The following is a 17,140-nucleotide window of genomic DNA, read 5'->3' as shown; positions in this document are numbered from 1 at the left end:
TCCACAACCCACATATTTCTGGGGCTGGATGCCTTAGAGCACAGTCATGTTGCAAGTCAGCATAATCTGTTAGCAATAGTATACCTACTCATGGGACTGACAGTGCAGCTTGTAAATATATTTTCCACCCAAATTAAATAAATCCCTGCCTCAACTCTCCTCTGGTTGAATCAAGGCCTGTAGCCACTCTAAAGCCCCTTCACCTAAGAGCATGCTTGACAGAGGAAAGCTGGAGCAGAAAGAGATGAGTGTTTTAGCGTTTTGTGGTTAAATTGTAATACTTTGCAAATTTTACAGAAACCTCTGAGCACACACTGCTAGGACCCCCCTTGGGGAGGGAGTGACCCTTGGGGGCATTTCTGGGTGCAGGAGATGAGTTCAGAGGCTGCTGAAGTAACCACGGAATGAGATGACAGCACGGGCAGCAGGGAGTGGAGAGACAGCAATTGATTTCAAAAATATTTGGGAGGTAAAATTGGTGACAAAGGGAAGTGAGAGTGTTAGTGGCTCAGTCATGTGTGACTCTTTGCAAACTCGTGGACTATAGCCCACCAGGCTCCTCTGCCCGTGCGATTCTCCAGGCAAGAATACTGGTGTGAGTTGCCATTCCCTTCTCCAGGGGATCTTCCTGACCCAGGGATCAACCCTGGGTCTCCTGCATTGCAGGCAGATTCTTTAGCATCTGAGCCACCAGGGAAGCCCATAATTGGTAGGATTTAGCAACTGGCTGAATGCAGGTGTGAGGAAGAATGAGGAGTCATTGATTGTTCCATGTTACAACATTAACTGGATAACTGGATGAGTATTGGGATTAGCAACTAAGACAGAGCACTGCAAGGAAAACACAGTTAGGAAGTGGGGTGGGGGAGAGAAGCCAGTTGTGCTCAGGATGCCTCTGGGTACATCTGGGGGAGGTGTCTGTCTGGCAGGCACCTCACTTAAGGCTCCAGGAAGAAGTCGTTAGGACAGACTTGGATTCCACAGTCGTTGTGGAGGTGGAGGGTGAAGTTCAGGAGAGGCTGAGATTGCACATGCAGAGCTGATCAAGAAGGGCAGTGGGCCATGCAAAGGACAAATGCAGGGGATCCCAGGTGTTTAACCAGTGGCCACCGTAAGATGAACTTATGAAGGAGACAGAATCTTCAGAAATTTATGTGATTCAGCAGCTTATGATAGATTGCAACATAACATGTAGTTGTCTTTCCCCTCGTTCTCTGTGTTGATATTTCAGGTATAGGAAGAGAAAAAAGAACAACTTCAAAAGTGGGCTCTTTCTTAGGAGACTTTGTAGATGTTCAGCTAGCTGGTTTGTTAGATGGTGTTCAGAGTATTTGTTTGCATGGAGGAAAAGAAATGGGATCATAAATATCCCCATATACACCTCTTCCTGCCTCTGTCCTTCACCAAAGTCTTAAAAAGTTGCATGGGTCTCTTCTTTAGTCTATCTCAGGACTAAGCTGCGTGGAGATGGACAGTCTCTTTCACTGACATGGACTCCCAGGGATGGGAATTTCCCAGCAGGCTGCACAAGCCTGTGCTCAGTGGTGAAGGCTCCCGGCAGCCCTCCAGGCAGCGCAGGACTCTTTTAAGCCATGACCGTGCTCTCGATATTTGCATTTTTTAAGCTATTCTCTTTGCTGTGGGTAAAACTCAACCAACCTGGTTAACACTTTGACCTCGAGGATGAACCATAAGACTGTAGGGTAGCGCCCTCCTACTCATTACCAATTCCTGAGAGGGGCAGTGGTGAGTTTATTTTTGTATGCTTTTGAATGAGAGTTTTGTTCCGGTTCTTAATAGGGCTTCTATCAAAGATAAGTCCAGCTGACTTTTTGAAGATGGGTTATTCTGTAGAAATTAATCAAGTTGTAGTTGATGACCTTGATGACTGGAGTGGATCTTGGAATTCCTTGAGGGTGGCATTGGGGCTGGGCCGTGACAGGGCATGGGAGAATGGCCAACATGATTTTCAGTATTTCAGAAGCTTAATGACATTTGAGCCTTGACACAGGATCAGTCCACACTGGCTGAATGTCCTTTTGGTTTATGGCTAGAATGACATTAGTTCAGTGGGTGAACCAGCTGTCTCTTAATGATCCATGGTGCTGGTGGAAACACAGTGTTTATGTCAGACAATTAAGGATGACAATGTGAATATTGCTTGATGAACGTTAGTCTTTTAAAAAAATTTATTGAGGCACAGCTGATTTACAGTGTTGCGTTAATTTCTGCTGTACAACAAAGTGACTCAGTTATACATATAGACACATTCTTTTTCATATTCATTTCCATTAAGGTTTATTGGAGGGTACTGATTATCGTTCCCAGTGGTACACAGCAGCACTTGTGTTTATCCATTCCACATATAATAGTCTGCATCTGCTCTAATCCAAACAGTCTTTTAAAGTATCACCTAAACTCCTGTGGCATTAGTCCATTCATTTCCTGATACCTGGCTTTTTCAGTCTGTCTTTCGAAGTGATTTCTCTGAAACACTGATCTGGTCAGGATGCCTTCCATGACTCCACCCCTATTTTCATCAAGCCATCTTTCATCTTTCAATTCTCCCTTTTATGTAAACCATTTTTTAAAAATTAAAGTGTAATTTACAATCCTGTGTTAGGTTCAGGTGTACGACAAGATGATTCAGTTCTTTGCACTCTTTTTCAGATTCTCTTCCTATATTACAGGTATTGAATATAGTTCGCTGTGCTATTCAGTTCTCCCTTTCTTGTACATGATTGTCTAGCCGTAAGATAAAGGTACATAAAATTCCTCACGTTCTACAGGAGGTGCCACTTCTACCCCCTGGCCTCTGCACAGAGTGGCCCCTCTACCTTTATCCATCTGGAAAATGAGGACATGCCTCATTACCTTCTCTGGGGAGTCATCTTTGAGTCATCTCTCTGCAGATTTACTCACACTTTGCTTTCTGCCACTATGTTATACTGTGGAAATCTTGAATACACAACTTCTCCTAGTGTTAATATAACTTGTTTATACACACTGTCACTCTAGACTTGGGGCTGTTATTATCCTTAGTACCAAGCACAGGACCTGACAGAAAGTACTTTCTTATATTTTTTTTTCTGTGCCACGTGGCTTGCCAGATCTTAGTTTCCTGACCAGGAATTCAACCTGGCCCCATCAGTAAAAGTGCAGAGTCCTAAACACTGGACTACCAGTGGATTCCCCAATTACTTTCTTAATAAGAGTTTATTAGATAAATGAACAAAAACGTTAGAGGTCTTGGGGAGAGAATAGTTGGTTACCGTTGTATCTGTTGGATTCTACTAGGAAAAGAGCAGCTTCCCACATTGAGTTTGTCCCTCTAAATAAGTAGGATGAGAAGCAATGTCAAGTCTGAAAACTATGATTAAAGTACAAATTACTATGGAGACATAAAGGTTCAGAAGTTTATTTTGCTCTGGTTGTCTATTTCTTTTCTGACACATTGGTTACTTGGACAGAAGACCAGAATTTTGCTATATGATAATCAGTGAAGTGAAGGCGCTCAGTCCTGTCCCACCCTTTGCGACCCCATGGACTGTAGCCTACCAGGATCCTCAGTCCATGGGATTTTCCAGGCAAGAATACTGGAGTGGGTTGCCATTTCCTTCTCCAGGGGATCTTCCCGACCCAGGGATCGAACCCTGAAAACTCACTATAATAATTTTTTTAAAGGTTGTGGCAAATGTGATAGACAGATGGAGGCTTAATGTGGAGAATGTAATGAGCTCATACTACTGATTTAAAAAATCAAGATCCAAATAGATAACTGGGTGAAAGACATAAACAAGTATAGACCTCTAGTGAAAACTTTGGCATACCTTATATTAAGAATCATATAAAATGCTTATATCATTTGACCTAATGACCCCTCACTTGACTGGAGTAGGGCACAGCCACCCACCCCAGTGTTCTTGCCTGGAGAATCCCATGGACAGAGGAGCCTGGCGGGCTACAGTACCCGGAGTCACAAACAGTCGGACATGAATGAAGCGACTTCACATGCATGCCCCTTACTTGGAACTTTATTTTAAAAATTCTGAACATGGAGAATGTTATAGACAAGAAGTGTTCATTGCAATAGTATTTATAGTATCAAAAACTGGAAATAATTCAATGCCTAATATTGAAAAGTGATGGTTATATAAATTCTGTTATATCTGTTTGAATATAATATGCAAGTAAGTAAAATTGTTGTTACTATTTGGTCCATGCCAAAAGTGCTTTTGGTAAGTGGCAGGAGTAAATTATAAAATGATCTCGTCTTTATGTATGCATAAATACAGGGGGTATAGGAGGAAAACTACAAGAGAGAGATGGTTTTGTGGGGTGGGGAAGATACTTTCTACTGTATTATTGTTGGCAATAATTGGTAAAATTATTGCAATTGGCAAAAACGGAGGCAAGATGGAGCTGCAGATGGGACTTACTTGGTGGTCCAGTGGCTAAGACTCGGAGCTCCCAATGCAAGGAGCCTGGGTTTGATCCCTGGCCAGGGAGCTGGATCCCACGTGCTGCAACTAAAGGTTCTGCAAGCCTCAACAAATATTCTTGTGTGCCACCACTAAGACCCAGCGCAGCCAAATAAATAAATTAATTAAAATAGCCAAAACAAAAAAGACAGAGCCAGAGGAACAACACTAAACTTGGAGTCAAAGTCCCAGCTCCCTCCCTTGCCCCTTTTCAAAATCTTGAGCAAGTTCCTTGGTCTCATCTCTAAAGAGGAAGTATAATAACCAGCTCTGAGGGCCTATGTAAGGAGTAAATAAGATGACAGAACTGGCACATCAAAGTTAGCTGAGTGTAGGTTGAATAAAGGTGTCTGTGCAGTTGACTTTTTCATCCAGTGTGGTAGAGAGGTTGCAGTCCTGGCCACACCTTGACTTTAGAAATTAGGTGGGTCGTGGCCCCCTCCCACGTACAAGTAAATGGGGGATCTCCCCCATTTACAGACTGCGGTAAGGTCTCCTCTGAGGACCTGTGCTGACTGCTGTTATTGGCCAGAATGTTGGGGGTTGGGGGAGGATGGGGTATGTCTCCTGGCAAAAGAGAAAGAATGTAATCTAGACTTCAGGGAAAGTTGGGAAGAGAGACCTTGCATCTTGATCTAAGATCAGGAGTAACTCTGGCCTCCTTTGTGTTACTGTGAGTCATAAAGTTCATTTTAACATGATCTTTTAAATTTCACAGAAATATAGACTCATAGAATATTAGAAATGCCAAGGACTCCCACTTCCAGATGGCTGCATGTCTAAGTATCTATCTCTTCTTCCTTCCAAAATGTGACTAATGATTAAAAAAAAAAGTATATGTATATATTTTTTCTAAATGAAGCCAATAAGAAGGGAGCTGTCCATGAATGAGAGATTTCAGCCGATTTCTGGGAAACAAAAAGAGATGGAGCAGTGGTGACTGAAGAAGTAAGATAAGGAAATCTAGGTTCCCAGTGAGCATGGAAGAGGTTTATAGGAACAGGGAACAGGGAGTATATTGACTTTAAAGAACCAAGAAGAGCTGGGGTCTTGGAAATGCAAGTAAGAAAAAGGATGGAAATGAAAGCTGAAAATGGAAGATCTGGGTGGTCCAGTGGTTAAGATTCTGCACTCCTTATGCAGGGAGTGGGTGTTCCATCCCTAGTCAGGGAACAAAGATCCAAGATCCCACATGCCGTGTATCATGGCCAAAAGGTTTTTAAAAAGCAGGGGTGGCAGGGTGGGAAGGCTGATGAAACTCTACGTATTTCCCGTCAGATCCGTCACTCCTTCACCCCACTTTCCAATAAACTGTCCATCAGGGAAGCATCTCTCTACCAGCCAGAAAATTGGAGGATTTAAAAAAAAAAGAAAGTGCATAGCCCCAGAGCAAAGACCCCACATATTATATCTGATTTCCTGCGAAGTGATCCTAAAACAAAGCTCCCCACTGGACAAGCCTGGCTCCTGTACACATAACAGGACTGGCACATAGAAGCTGAGTGTGCAAATGCTAGTGCATTCATCTGCATTACCATTAAATGTGAATAGACAACTAAGGATGATGGCCACATGTTTGTGCAAACCTATAAAAACTGTAACCAGGAGGAGAAAGACCAAGATAAAATAAACAAAAAAATAACCCTAAAGCCAAGAGGACAGATCTTAAACAAAGCAAACCTTCTCAAATTTATATCCTTCAGAGATATTTGAGAAGATATTGCATTGATAAAATACAAACAGAATACTTTGATAAAGGAGACCAAGAAAAAGTTATTGGAAATTTTAAAAATTTCCTATAAATTAGAGTGAGAAGACAGATGGAAACAGGAGAGAAAAGATGAGACACATAGAAGAATAATCTGGGAGGTGCAGGTTACTTAAAAGGAAGGGAAGAAATGGAGCAAAAGAAAACATCAAAGAAATAATACAGAACTTTATCCAAAATAGAAAAGAATATCTGAGTTGCCTAGTGCAATGAATGTAAAAACCATGTGTGTCCAGATGCATCTTTACAGAAATTTAGGATATTGGGAATAAAGAACCTACAAGCTTCTAGAGAGAAAAAGCTGGTCTCCTTTTTCAGGAATGTGCTTGGCATGAGCCACACCAGGGGACAGAGGACACTAAACAGCACCCTGGTCATTCTGAGAGAAGATGATTTTTTAAAAAAATATTTATTCGGCTGCATTGGGTCTTAGTTGCATCATGCAAACTCTTAGTTGAGGCATGTGGGATCTGGTTCCCTGGCCAGGGATTGAACCTGGGGCCCCTGCACTGGGAGTCTTAGCCTCTGGACCACCAGGGAAGTCCTGAAGATGATTTTCAACATAGAATTCTATACCTATTCAAATTGCTAACTAAATACGACATACTCAGACATGCAAAGATTCAGGAAGTTTCCCTCCCATATACCAGTTCTTAGGAAGTTACTTGAGATTGATCTAGTGAAATGAAATCACGAGATTCTAGAAACAGGAGGGAAAAGCCAGAATAATGATAAAGCCTGGGGACTTCCCTGATGGTCAAGCAGTTAAGACTCCACACTCCCGATGCAGGGAGCATGAGTTTGATCCCTGTCAGGGAATGGGGATCCCACCAGCGGTGCAGCAGGGCCATAAATAAAGGAAATACGAAAGTTTTTCTAAAATAATCATGGACTCTCAACCCTTGGAGCAGAAGACTGAGAGTCCCAGTAGGAAGTTTTCTAGGAGAGAAAATAGTGTTGGAAGAAACTTGATACCGTCTTTGGAAATTTGGAACCATCTAACCACCATGTTAACCGAACAGAAGAGAGGAAAAAAGAAAGGCAATTAGAAACCCTAGGGAAGAGAAAAGAAAAATAACGTCTGCAAGGAGAGAGAATATGCCATCCTGATACATATCTGCCATTTAGCTGTGCAGAGAGCAATATTTATATAACTGTAATAATGTGAGCACAAGTGATTAATTTTTAGTTTAATGTCAACGTACACTTGCAGGGAGGACTTGTGACTATAGGATAGACTTTTAACCTTGACATTGTAAAAAGCACAGCTGATGATTTGGAGATGGGAGTGGAGAGGAGAGCTAAGGGGAAGGATGCAGACAGCCTTATCTTTAAATGTGTGGAGACAACGGATAGTGTCCTAGTCGGTAAGAACTAAGAAATAAAGGTATAGGGTATTATTTAAAGCTACAAAGATAACCAGTAGAGAAAGTAAAAATGGTGACATAACCACTTTGGCAAGAAAGGGTGATATTTGAAGAGCACAACTGAGCTAAATCCCATGTATTAAAGAAATAAATGATCATGCTTTAAGTTGCTCAAACAAGAAGTAGCAGATAAATTTAGAGACTAAAAGAAGCAAAAATCGAAACAGTGAAATGATTTTAAAATGGTTTCCTCTGAAGAACAGAACTAAAAGAATATTTCAGGAAACCACTGCTTTTTACTATGCTTTTTAAAATTACTTTTAAAAAGGGAAGCTGAGAGGCAGCAGGGGGTGGGGGGTGGGCGGGGAAAGAAGGAAAGAACTAAGAGCCCTGACAGATCATAATACAACCTATTAATACTTGGAGATTCCAGATGGAGATAGACTTTTTTTAAGACCTGGGAATTACACCCATATCTTCTGACATTAATATAAATTATGTGTGTATGTATTTAATAAGGTTTTGTTTTTATTTAAAAATAATTCCAAACTTACAGAAATGTTTCAAGAATAAGAATAGTAGGACAAACACTTGTGTATTCTACACCCAGATTCACCCGTGTGAATATTTCACTACGTTTGTATCACCATCTGCCCCTCGCCAAGCCCATATGTTCTCTAAACCTCTGGAGAGTTTTAGACATCAAGACCGTTGACCCCTACATACTTCAGTGTATATTGTTTAAGAATAGGCAAGAATATGCTCTTATATAACCACAGCAAATTTAACATTGACACAAAACTTTAATCTATTCATAAGATTTAATTTGCAAACAGCATCTTTTCCTACTGTAGACTCCCTCCCTTCAGAGTCAGTTTTGCCATGTACCTTTTTTTCCCCCTCCCCACCCCAGTCTTCTGTTGTGACTTTCATCCTCTCTACTTGCTTTTGCTTTTTTGTTTCACCCTATTCCTAATTCAGGTCTCAGTTTTTGTCATTGTTTTTAAAAATAATCTTATCTATTTTTGGCTCTGCTGGATCCTCTTTGCTGCATGGGCTTTTCTCTAGAGCAGGGGCGATCCTGTAGTTGTGGTATGTGGACTTCTCTCACGGAGACTTGTTCTCGGGAGCATGGCCCTCAGTAGTTGCAGCACGTGGGTTCAGTAGTTGTGGCTCCTGGGCTCTAGAGCACTGGCTCAAATAGTTGGGATGCATGGGCTTGTTTGCTTTGCGACATGTGGGACCCTCCCAGACCACAGGGATCAAGCCCATTGTCTCCTGCATTGGCAGGCAGATTCCTTACCACTGGACCACGAGGGAAGCCCCCGTTGTTGTTGTTTTTAATGGTAGCATTTAAAAATTTTTTCATTGGTGTATAGTTTATTTCTCCTGGCAGTCTTGATTCTACCTTTTGCCTCATCCAGCCCTGTGTTTCTCATGATGTACTCTGCATATAAGTTAAATAAGCAGGGTGACAATATACAGCCTTGACGTACTCCTTTCCCAATTTGGAACCAGTCTGTTCTATGTCCAGTTCTAACTGTTGCTTCCTGACCTGCATACAGATTTCTCAGGCCAGGTGGTCTGGTATTCCCATCTCTTGAAGAATTTTCCAGTTTGTTGTGATCCACACAGTCAAAGGCTTTGGCATAGTCAATAAAGCAGAAGTAGTTGTTTTTCTGGAACTCACTTGCTTTTTTGATGTTCCAGTGGATGTTAGCAATTTGAGCTCTGGTTCCTTTGCCTTTTCTAAATCCAGCTTGAACATCTGCAAGTTCACAGTTCACGTACTGTTGAAGCCTGGCTTGGAGAATTTTGAGCATTACTTTGCTAGTGTGTGAGACAAGTGCAATTGTGCAGTAGTTTGAGCATTCTTTGGCATTGCCTTTCTTTGGAATTGGAATGAAAACTGACCTTTTCCTGTCCTTTGGCCCCTGCTGAGTTTTCCAAATTCATTGGCATATTGAGTGCAGCACTTTCACAGCATCATCTTTTAGGAATTCCAGCTCAACTGGAATCCCATCACCTCCACTAGCTTTGTTTGTAGTGATGCTTCCTAAGGCCCACTTAACTTCGCATTCCAGGATGTGACACCACCCTTATGGAGAAATCAAAGAACTAAAGAGCCTCTTGATGAAAGTGAAAGAGGAGAGTGAAAGTGTTGGCTTAAAACTCAACATTCAGAAAACTAAGATCATGGCATCTGGTCCCATCACTTCATGGCAAATAGATGGGGAAGCAATGAAAAGAGTGACAGACTTTATTTTGGGGGGTTGCAAAATCACTGCAGATGGTGACTGCAGCCATGAAATTAAGACGCTTGCTCCTTGGAAGAAAAGTTATGACCAACTTAGCATATTAAAAGGCAGAGATATTACTTTGCCAACAAAGATCTATCTAGTTAAAGCTATGGTTTTTCCAGTAGTCATAGATGGATGTGAGAATTGGACCATAAAGAAAGCTGAGAGCCGAGGAATTGATGCTTTTGAACTGTGGTGTTGAAGACTCTTGAGAATCCCTTGGACTGCAAGGAGATCCAACCAGTCCATCCTAAAGGAAATCAGTCCTGAATATTCATTGGAAGGACTGACGCTGAAGCTGAAACTCCAATACTTTGGCCACCTGATGCGAAGAGCTGACTCATTGGAAAAGACCCCGATGCTGAGAAAGATTGAAGGCGGGAGGAGAAGGGGACAACAAAGGATGAGATGGTTGAATGGCATCACCGAGTCAATGGACATGAGTTTGAGTAAGCTCTAGGAGTTGGTGATGGACATGGAGGCGTGGCATGCTGCAGTCCATGGGGTCACAAAGAGTTGGACACCACTGAGCGAATGAACTGAACTGATAGTTGATTTACAATGTCATGTTAGTCTACTTGTTTCCACTTTCTGTTTTCAGGTGTCTTGTTTTATAATTCTTTGAATGATTCCTGGAGCTTAAAGCACAGACATACACAGACGCATGCTTAGAATTCTGTTTTGGAGGGAGTTTTTGGTTCCTTTGCCTTTCCAAAAATCACTGGCACTGTTTGAACCTTTGATCATTCTTTTGAAACATGAATTGTAGAGATGTGTTTCTGAGACTTTAACAGCCGTTTTTCTTTTCTTTTTTCCACTGTGGTTTATAGTTTGCAAAAATACCGGAAGGTCCTATCCCCCCATCCACACCAAAGTTTGCATATGGAAAAGTTGCTCTGAAAAAGGTAAGAAAAAAAACTGACAGAAACATTGAGAGTAAGGAAGTGGAATTCAGCAGTCATGAGTCAAAGTGTTAGGCCTGGCAATCAGTTCCTTATTTTTTTGTGAACTTGTTTTCTGTGAGACTGATGGGGTGGGTGATGTTTCTGGGAAAACGGGGACACAGGCAGTGAAATGCCGTGTGTGATGTTGACAGGGTGAGTGCATCAGGCGTGAGCGAGCATTCGTAGATCATTTTGTTTCCATCATCGGTGTCAAAACCAGTGTTAGGAACCCTTGCGGGAATAACGGGCAACCTTATTGTTATGGCTAGTGACATTCATTTCTATAATTCTCCCTTTCTAAAAGGAGTTCTCAAAAGCCACAAACATTAACTCTAAATGATACACTCCCCTCCATCTCAAAACCATGTCTTCAGGAAAAAAAGAAAAATCATGTCCTCATGGCTTGTGGGTTGTATGGTAATTGGGACATCGAGTGGGAAAGCTAGAAATGATTCATAAATATTAGCGAATAACTTTTTCTTCTAGGGAAAGAGAAAAAGAGGAGAGGCTTCATTTGATAATCAGGAGTGACGTAAGCCCAAGGCAATTTGTTTTGACCATCTTCAGGTTTTCCCCTCTGATAATCCCTAACTCCTACCTGGGTTAACTAACAAGAAAAAAAAAGTTACACGTTTCTTAAGAATCTTGATATGCTAAAATAGCATCATAAGTTTTTATCTTTAAGCAAAATGCCAAACATGATTGTATAATGTTTCCACTCGTGAAGCCCTTTGATGTTTGGTTGAGCTCTTGTAACATTTTCCACCTAGTGTCAGATATGTGTGTTACATTCTACAAAGAATGTGGTTTCTCTGCCTGATAGGAATCTTGCTTTAGATTAATCAGTCTTTAATCACATTTGTAAAGGGAGTACCTTCTACTGGTTCATTGCTACTGCTACTTAAGGAAGAGTTTGGTTTGTGTCTTTTTAAGCTGTGAAAAGTTTATTTTTATGCAACAGAAAATAACTGCAAATGTTTTAAACAATATTGCTAAAACAAAGCCACCTTAGTACCAAAGCACATTCTGTTTACCAGGAAGGAGAATTGTGAGACCAGAAACTAAATATATAGGATTGAAGACAGCAAATTGACATAAACCTGTAAAGTTTGGGAGTTCTCTTGTGGTCCAGTGTCTAAGACTCTATGCTTCCAATGTGGGGGGGCCCAAGGTTTGATCCCTGGTCAGGGAACTAGATCCACATGCTGCACTAAGACCCAGTGCAGCCAAATAAATGAATAATTTTTTAAAATAGTGAGTGATGTTTATGTAGATCATAGTTATATAGGATAACAGTTTTCACCATGAGCTCCTTGAGTTGTCCGAGTGGGCTTTTTTTTTTCTTCCATGCTACCTATTGGTGAGGTAGCCCTAAAAAGCGTTTATAAAATTCCTAACCAGTTTCATGTTGGGGAGAGCCCTGGGTTTGAAGCCAAACCTAAGTGCAAATTCCGTCTGGGCCGTGACTCCTGTGGACTCCTCTGAGTCCCCAGTCCCTCCTCCCTAACAAAGGACAGTACTGCCTTCCTTGCCTGGTTTTGTGAGGACTCAGTGAGGTGTGTGGGTACAGGGAGGTCTCTCCGAGAGTTTGGTGAGGCACCCAGGGTTGTTCTGTGCATCAGAGTAAACATCATGGGCTACAAGAAAACACAGTCATTTAGGCTGAATATAAAAAGTGTTAATTGGGTGTCTACTATTTGCTGGACATTGGCGGTGAGCACGTAGCTTGCTCTTAAGAAGCTGACTGTCCACAGGGGTGCAGTGGGGTAAACAAGTGGGAGGTGATACAGGCGTGGGCAATGTGCTGCTGACAAGCTCAGAGGAGGGCACAGTTGGGGCTACTTCACTTGGAGGTGGCGGGAAGGCTTTACAGAGTCTTGGTTTTCATGCATTTTTACGGGCCTTTTCTATACAGGAGGTTGTGATTGTGAATAGGTATGTTTGAAACTCTTTTTACAATGTCACCTGTTATTTTTCATCCAGAGTTAGGGACTGGATAGAACTGATTGAAGGTGACTGTGGGACAGCCCTGGGTGGAATTCAAACCATTTTATTTAGGGGTTTGGTCAAATCTGCTGTCTCTGATGATGACATTATTTCTACTGTGATTAAGTGAGGGGTGACAGTGAGTGAATGCTGTTTTTGTTTCTTTTCAGTTAAAGACAGTGGAGGATGCTCTCAATATCCTGTGTCCCTCTGGACCCATAAAAAGTGTTTATCCCTTGACATTCATCGATGTGAAACAGGTAGGGCTTCAGAGGTAATACTTTAACCTTTTTTCTACCCTCAAAAATATGTGCTTTCTACACTGCCTGTTCTGAACACAGGGACCAAAATGGTAAGCAGATACATCAGACCCCACGTGAAGTCACCTCGGATCTCCAGGCTCTAGCTCTGCCTGCTGCACAGTGGCTGACCTTTCCTGTTCTCCCCACCCCCATTTCTTATCAGACAGGTACTAACCTGCTTTAGCACAATCCTCTGCAGGTTATACATTGAGTATAAGTCTGATATAATTCATCTGATTAGGTATCAGAGTAAAACCACTATTTTATTACTCAAAAAAAGGCAGTTGTTTGTTCTTAGTTCCAGGATATAGGGACTGTGTTCCTGATAGATTAATTAGGTTATTAGAGATTCTTTTTCCTGCCTTTGCAGAGAAAAAGAACAGAGTGCATGATTGTGTGTGTGTGTGTGTGTGTGTGTGTGTGTGTGTAATCTCCAGGCACAGCTCCATCTTTATTGTAAAATTTCCCCAACTTTTTATGTTAGAAAACTTGCAAGAATAGTACAACACCCATAGAGCTTTAATCTAGATCCATCAAGTGTTAACAGCTGCTTCATTTGCGTTCTTTCTCGTGTGTATGGTTCAGAGTCAGCTGCTTTTTTTTTTAAGCATTTGAGGTAGTTGTCAACATCATGAGACACTTCCACTCTTAATATTAAAGCATTTATTTTTAAGAAGGACATTATCAAAAAAAGAAAAAAGAAGGACATTATCCTACATGATCACAAATAATGATCACCCTTAAGAAATCTCGCATGATGGCTGATTCATGTCAATGTATGACAAAACCCACTGAAATGTTGTGAAGTAATTAGCCTCCAACTAATAAAAAATAAATAAATAAAAAAATTTTAAAAAAAAGAAATCTCGCATGGATACAGTCCTATTATCTAATATACATTCTGCAATCAGGTATCCCAGTTTATTCCAGTAATGTCCTTTATAGCTTCTCTCTTTTCAGTCCAGTTGCCAGTCCATGATCACACAATGCATTTAGTCTGCTTTCATCTGTGACAGTCCCTGAGTCCGTTTTCCCTCTCTCTCTAGTGACATGGTCGTGTCTGAAGAGTTCAGACAGTTTCTGAGTTTTGTAGCCCACGCCTCACTGGTTAGATTCAGTGAAACATTTTTGGTGCACGCACGACAGCAGTGGTGTGTTCTTCTCGGGGTACTGTCGTAGGATCACTTGGTGCCTTTAGTTCAGCGTTCTGTTTGATCACTTAGTTAAGATCTCAGCTCTGGGTTTTGAAATGGAAAATTATCTAGGGGCTCCCCTCTGACTGTCTGAGGAGATCACCTTCTGGAGGGTGATTAATAACAGCACATTTGATCTAGATTTAGCTTATTTTGCTTCCAGTTACTATTGTTATGTTTGTGATTTCACTCCAGGAATACTGCTTTGTGATAAATAAAAATGCTTAATTAAGCTCCCCCTCACTTTTTTATTAGCGTTGTAGTGTTCTTTCTCTGGTTCTAACACACACTGGTTGTACATCCATGTCTCCATCTACCTGTCCTCTCCACCGAGTAGGGTCGGAGCACATCAGATAAGACACAACTCAGAGCAGTGGGAACCTGGGAAGTGGATCCCAGGTTAGTGTCCTTGCTTTTTCTCAGACCCTTTCTGCTGTCTCACCTTTGGCCAAGGCAGTGCTCTCAGATGAGGCGTGGCTCCTGGGCCCTGACTGCTTCAGATCTGGGACAGGCCGTAGATTTACTTCCAGCAAACCTCTCGGCGGGCACAGCTGCAGGGCATGGGGTGCAGCTTTGGTACCCTTGCAGCTGCCTTCCCCATCCACCCCATCCCTGAAGTCCTCTACTTTGCCATTGCAGGGAGCATCGCACCTTCTGCTCCCCTCCTGGAAACTCCTAGTCTCTGAGCTAGGACTCACCACTCTGCTCCATTCAAAACAAAAAAAGAAACAAGAGATGGAGATTTGGGGGTCTGGAAGGGAGGCATCCTTGTGCTTGAAGGTTTGGGTAATGACAGTGGCATTTCTTGAGTTCAGCACTTTCCTGCAACACAGGAACATGGGTTAGCGTTTTCCTTCCGCTCCTGCATGTCACCTCTCCCCTTTGCTGGGCTGCACTTTCTTGCATTCAGGGCTAAAGAGTGGGAAACTTTGTTTTTTGCTGGGTTTCCATTTGGATTCTCCTGTATGACTTGATTTATCCAGCTCTCCCAGCTAATGACTACCCAGGAAGCCATTCACCCAGGCTAGAGTTTGGGGGCTTCCTTTCCGACCAGGGGTCCCAGCATCTCAAAGTACTTTCTGAGGCACATTTAGAGACACATTTCACCCCCACCTCCATCTGTCTCTCGCCGCCTGTTTCCCCTTCGCCTCCACTTGAAATAGTTTCTGATTGACTCTTGTTTTGTATGTTAGGGCAGATTTAGCTCAAGAAGCTGGAGAATGTTTTACGGAGCACTCTGTTGCTGTTTACCGTTTGTTTTTGTTGTCTTTGGCTTTGGTTTTTGAGGTAACAGCAGCAGTAACCTTTTGATCTGTGACGGGACCCCCCCCCAAGTGATTCTGGCACATCACCTAACATGTTCCAGGGTCTGGTTCCTTCTTGTGGGAGGGGAGGGGATGTTTGACAAAGGCCTCCAGGCTTCCTTGCAGTTTGCTGCTGTGATGGTTATTCTGTGATCTGAAAACTGAAGCCAGTTCTCTTCTTTCAGACAGAATATTTGCCGAGGCTGGGGAAGCATTTCATTCTTATAGTTTTAGAAACATTGCTTTCACGCAGATGGAGGGTGACCCAGTTCTCCTAAGATGAACTGCAAGAGTGATGTATTTTTTTTGCATCCTTCTCTAACCAGTACTTTGGATTTGTGCTGTACCGAACAACACTCCCTGAAGACTGCAGCAACCCTACACCCCTCTCTTCACCATCCAATGGCGTCCATGACCGGGCCTATGTCTCTGTGAATGGGGTAAGAATTCTCTCTGAACTTGTGTATCTGCCCCTACGGGGGAGGAGAGTTGTGGGCTGCACTTGGTAATGATCTCAGAGAGACAGCAGTAAGCAGTCCTGAGGAGAGATCTTATTCCTTGCGCAGGAACTGGACCTGGGTAGCCTGGATGAAAAGCAGAAATCTTAGCCGCTAGGCCACCAGGGGCTACAGGCAAAGTTCTCCTGGCTCTTTCCCCTGTTTGAAAGCAAGAATGTTTCAAGGGGGCAAAAACTGTAAAAACAGGTAGCAAATTTATTCTTAGGGACATAGCACAGCAAGTGGGACAGCACACAGAGAAACGGCATGTTTATCCAAGTTCCCTGGTTGCCTGGTGGTTAGGAGTCAGCATTTCACTGCCAGGGCCTGGGTTTGAGCCCTGATCCAGGAACTGTCTTGCATGCCACACAGCAGGACCAAAATACAAAAATAAACAAACACACACAAATAGAAGACTGAAGCGAGGCAGAAATACACGCCTGGAGAGGACAGCAGGTGTCCTGAATGAGGAGTGTAGTAAAGAGATTATTGTTTCATTTTTCACACTTGGCCTGTCCTCGGGCCTTCCCCGACATGCATGCTAACTTTTTGCTCAAATGGACCCCACTGCAGAGGCCTCTGGTGCACGTCCTCACTTGTCATGGGGGGCATGTTGCGACCCCCAAGGAGCCTGCCTTTACAGTACTGGCAGGGAAGTTCCCCCTGACCTCAAGAGTGGCCACCTTATCTCTTCTCTTCGGCAGAGGTCGGCTTCTGCCACTAGCTTTGTCCTCGGAGTGTCTTCGGTTTGACCCCACTTGACAAACACCAGATGTCCAACCCAAGGGCCCATCTATCTCCTACCTCAGTAACATGACAGTCAGGGCCATTGCTGCTTCCCACCCTCAGGCTCCACCCTCCTCGCGATGCTCCTGAGCTGTTCCCCTTGCTGGCTGCTGTAGCCTCACCAGCATCCCACCTCCCCGAGGTATGCACCCCCTCATCCATCCTAACTTCCTGGCCACCCCCCAGGCCAGGGCCATCCCCTTTGACTGACA

At 42.8% G+C, this 17,140-nt stretch overlaps 1 protein-coding gene across 1 annotated transcript in view; it reads left to right on the top strand.

Moving 5' to 3' along the window:
- The window catches only part of GLB1 (galactosidase beta 1), a 101,874-nt gene that overhangs the window by 60,605 nt on the left and 24,129 nt on the right, over positions 1 to 17,140 (top strand). Inside the window, exons 11-13 of the mRNA XM_065932930.1 lie at positions 10,747 to 10,821; positions 13,017 to 13,106; positions 15,972 to 16,085. Coding sequence (XP_065789002.1) covers positions 10,747 to 10,821; positions 13,017 to 13,106; positions 15,972 to 16,085 — 279 coding nt within the window. The remainder of the gene's footprint in view (positions 1 to 10,746; positions 10,822 to 13,016; positions 13,107 to 15,971; positions 16,086 to 17,140) is intronic.

The sequence above is a fragment of the Muntiacus reevesi genome, chromosome 4 (assembly GCF_963930625.1).
Source record: "Muntiacus reevesi chromosome 4, mMunRee1.1, whole genome shotgun sequence".
NCBI lineage: Eukaryota > Metazoa > Chordata > Mammalia > Artiodactyla > Cervidae > Muntiacus > Muntiacus reevesi.
The sequence above is the reverse complement of the archived record's forward strand: the minus strand, read 5'-3'. Positions and strand labels throughout refer to the sequence as shown.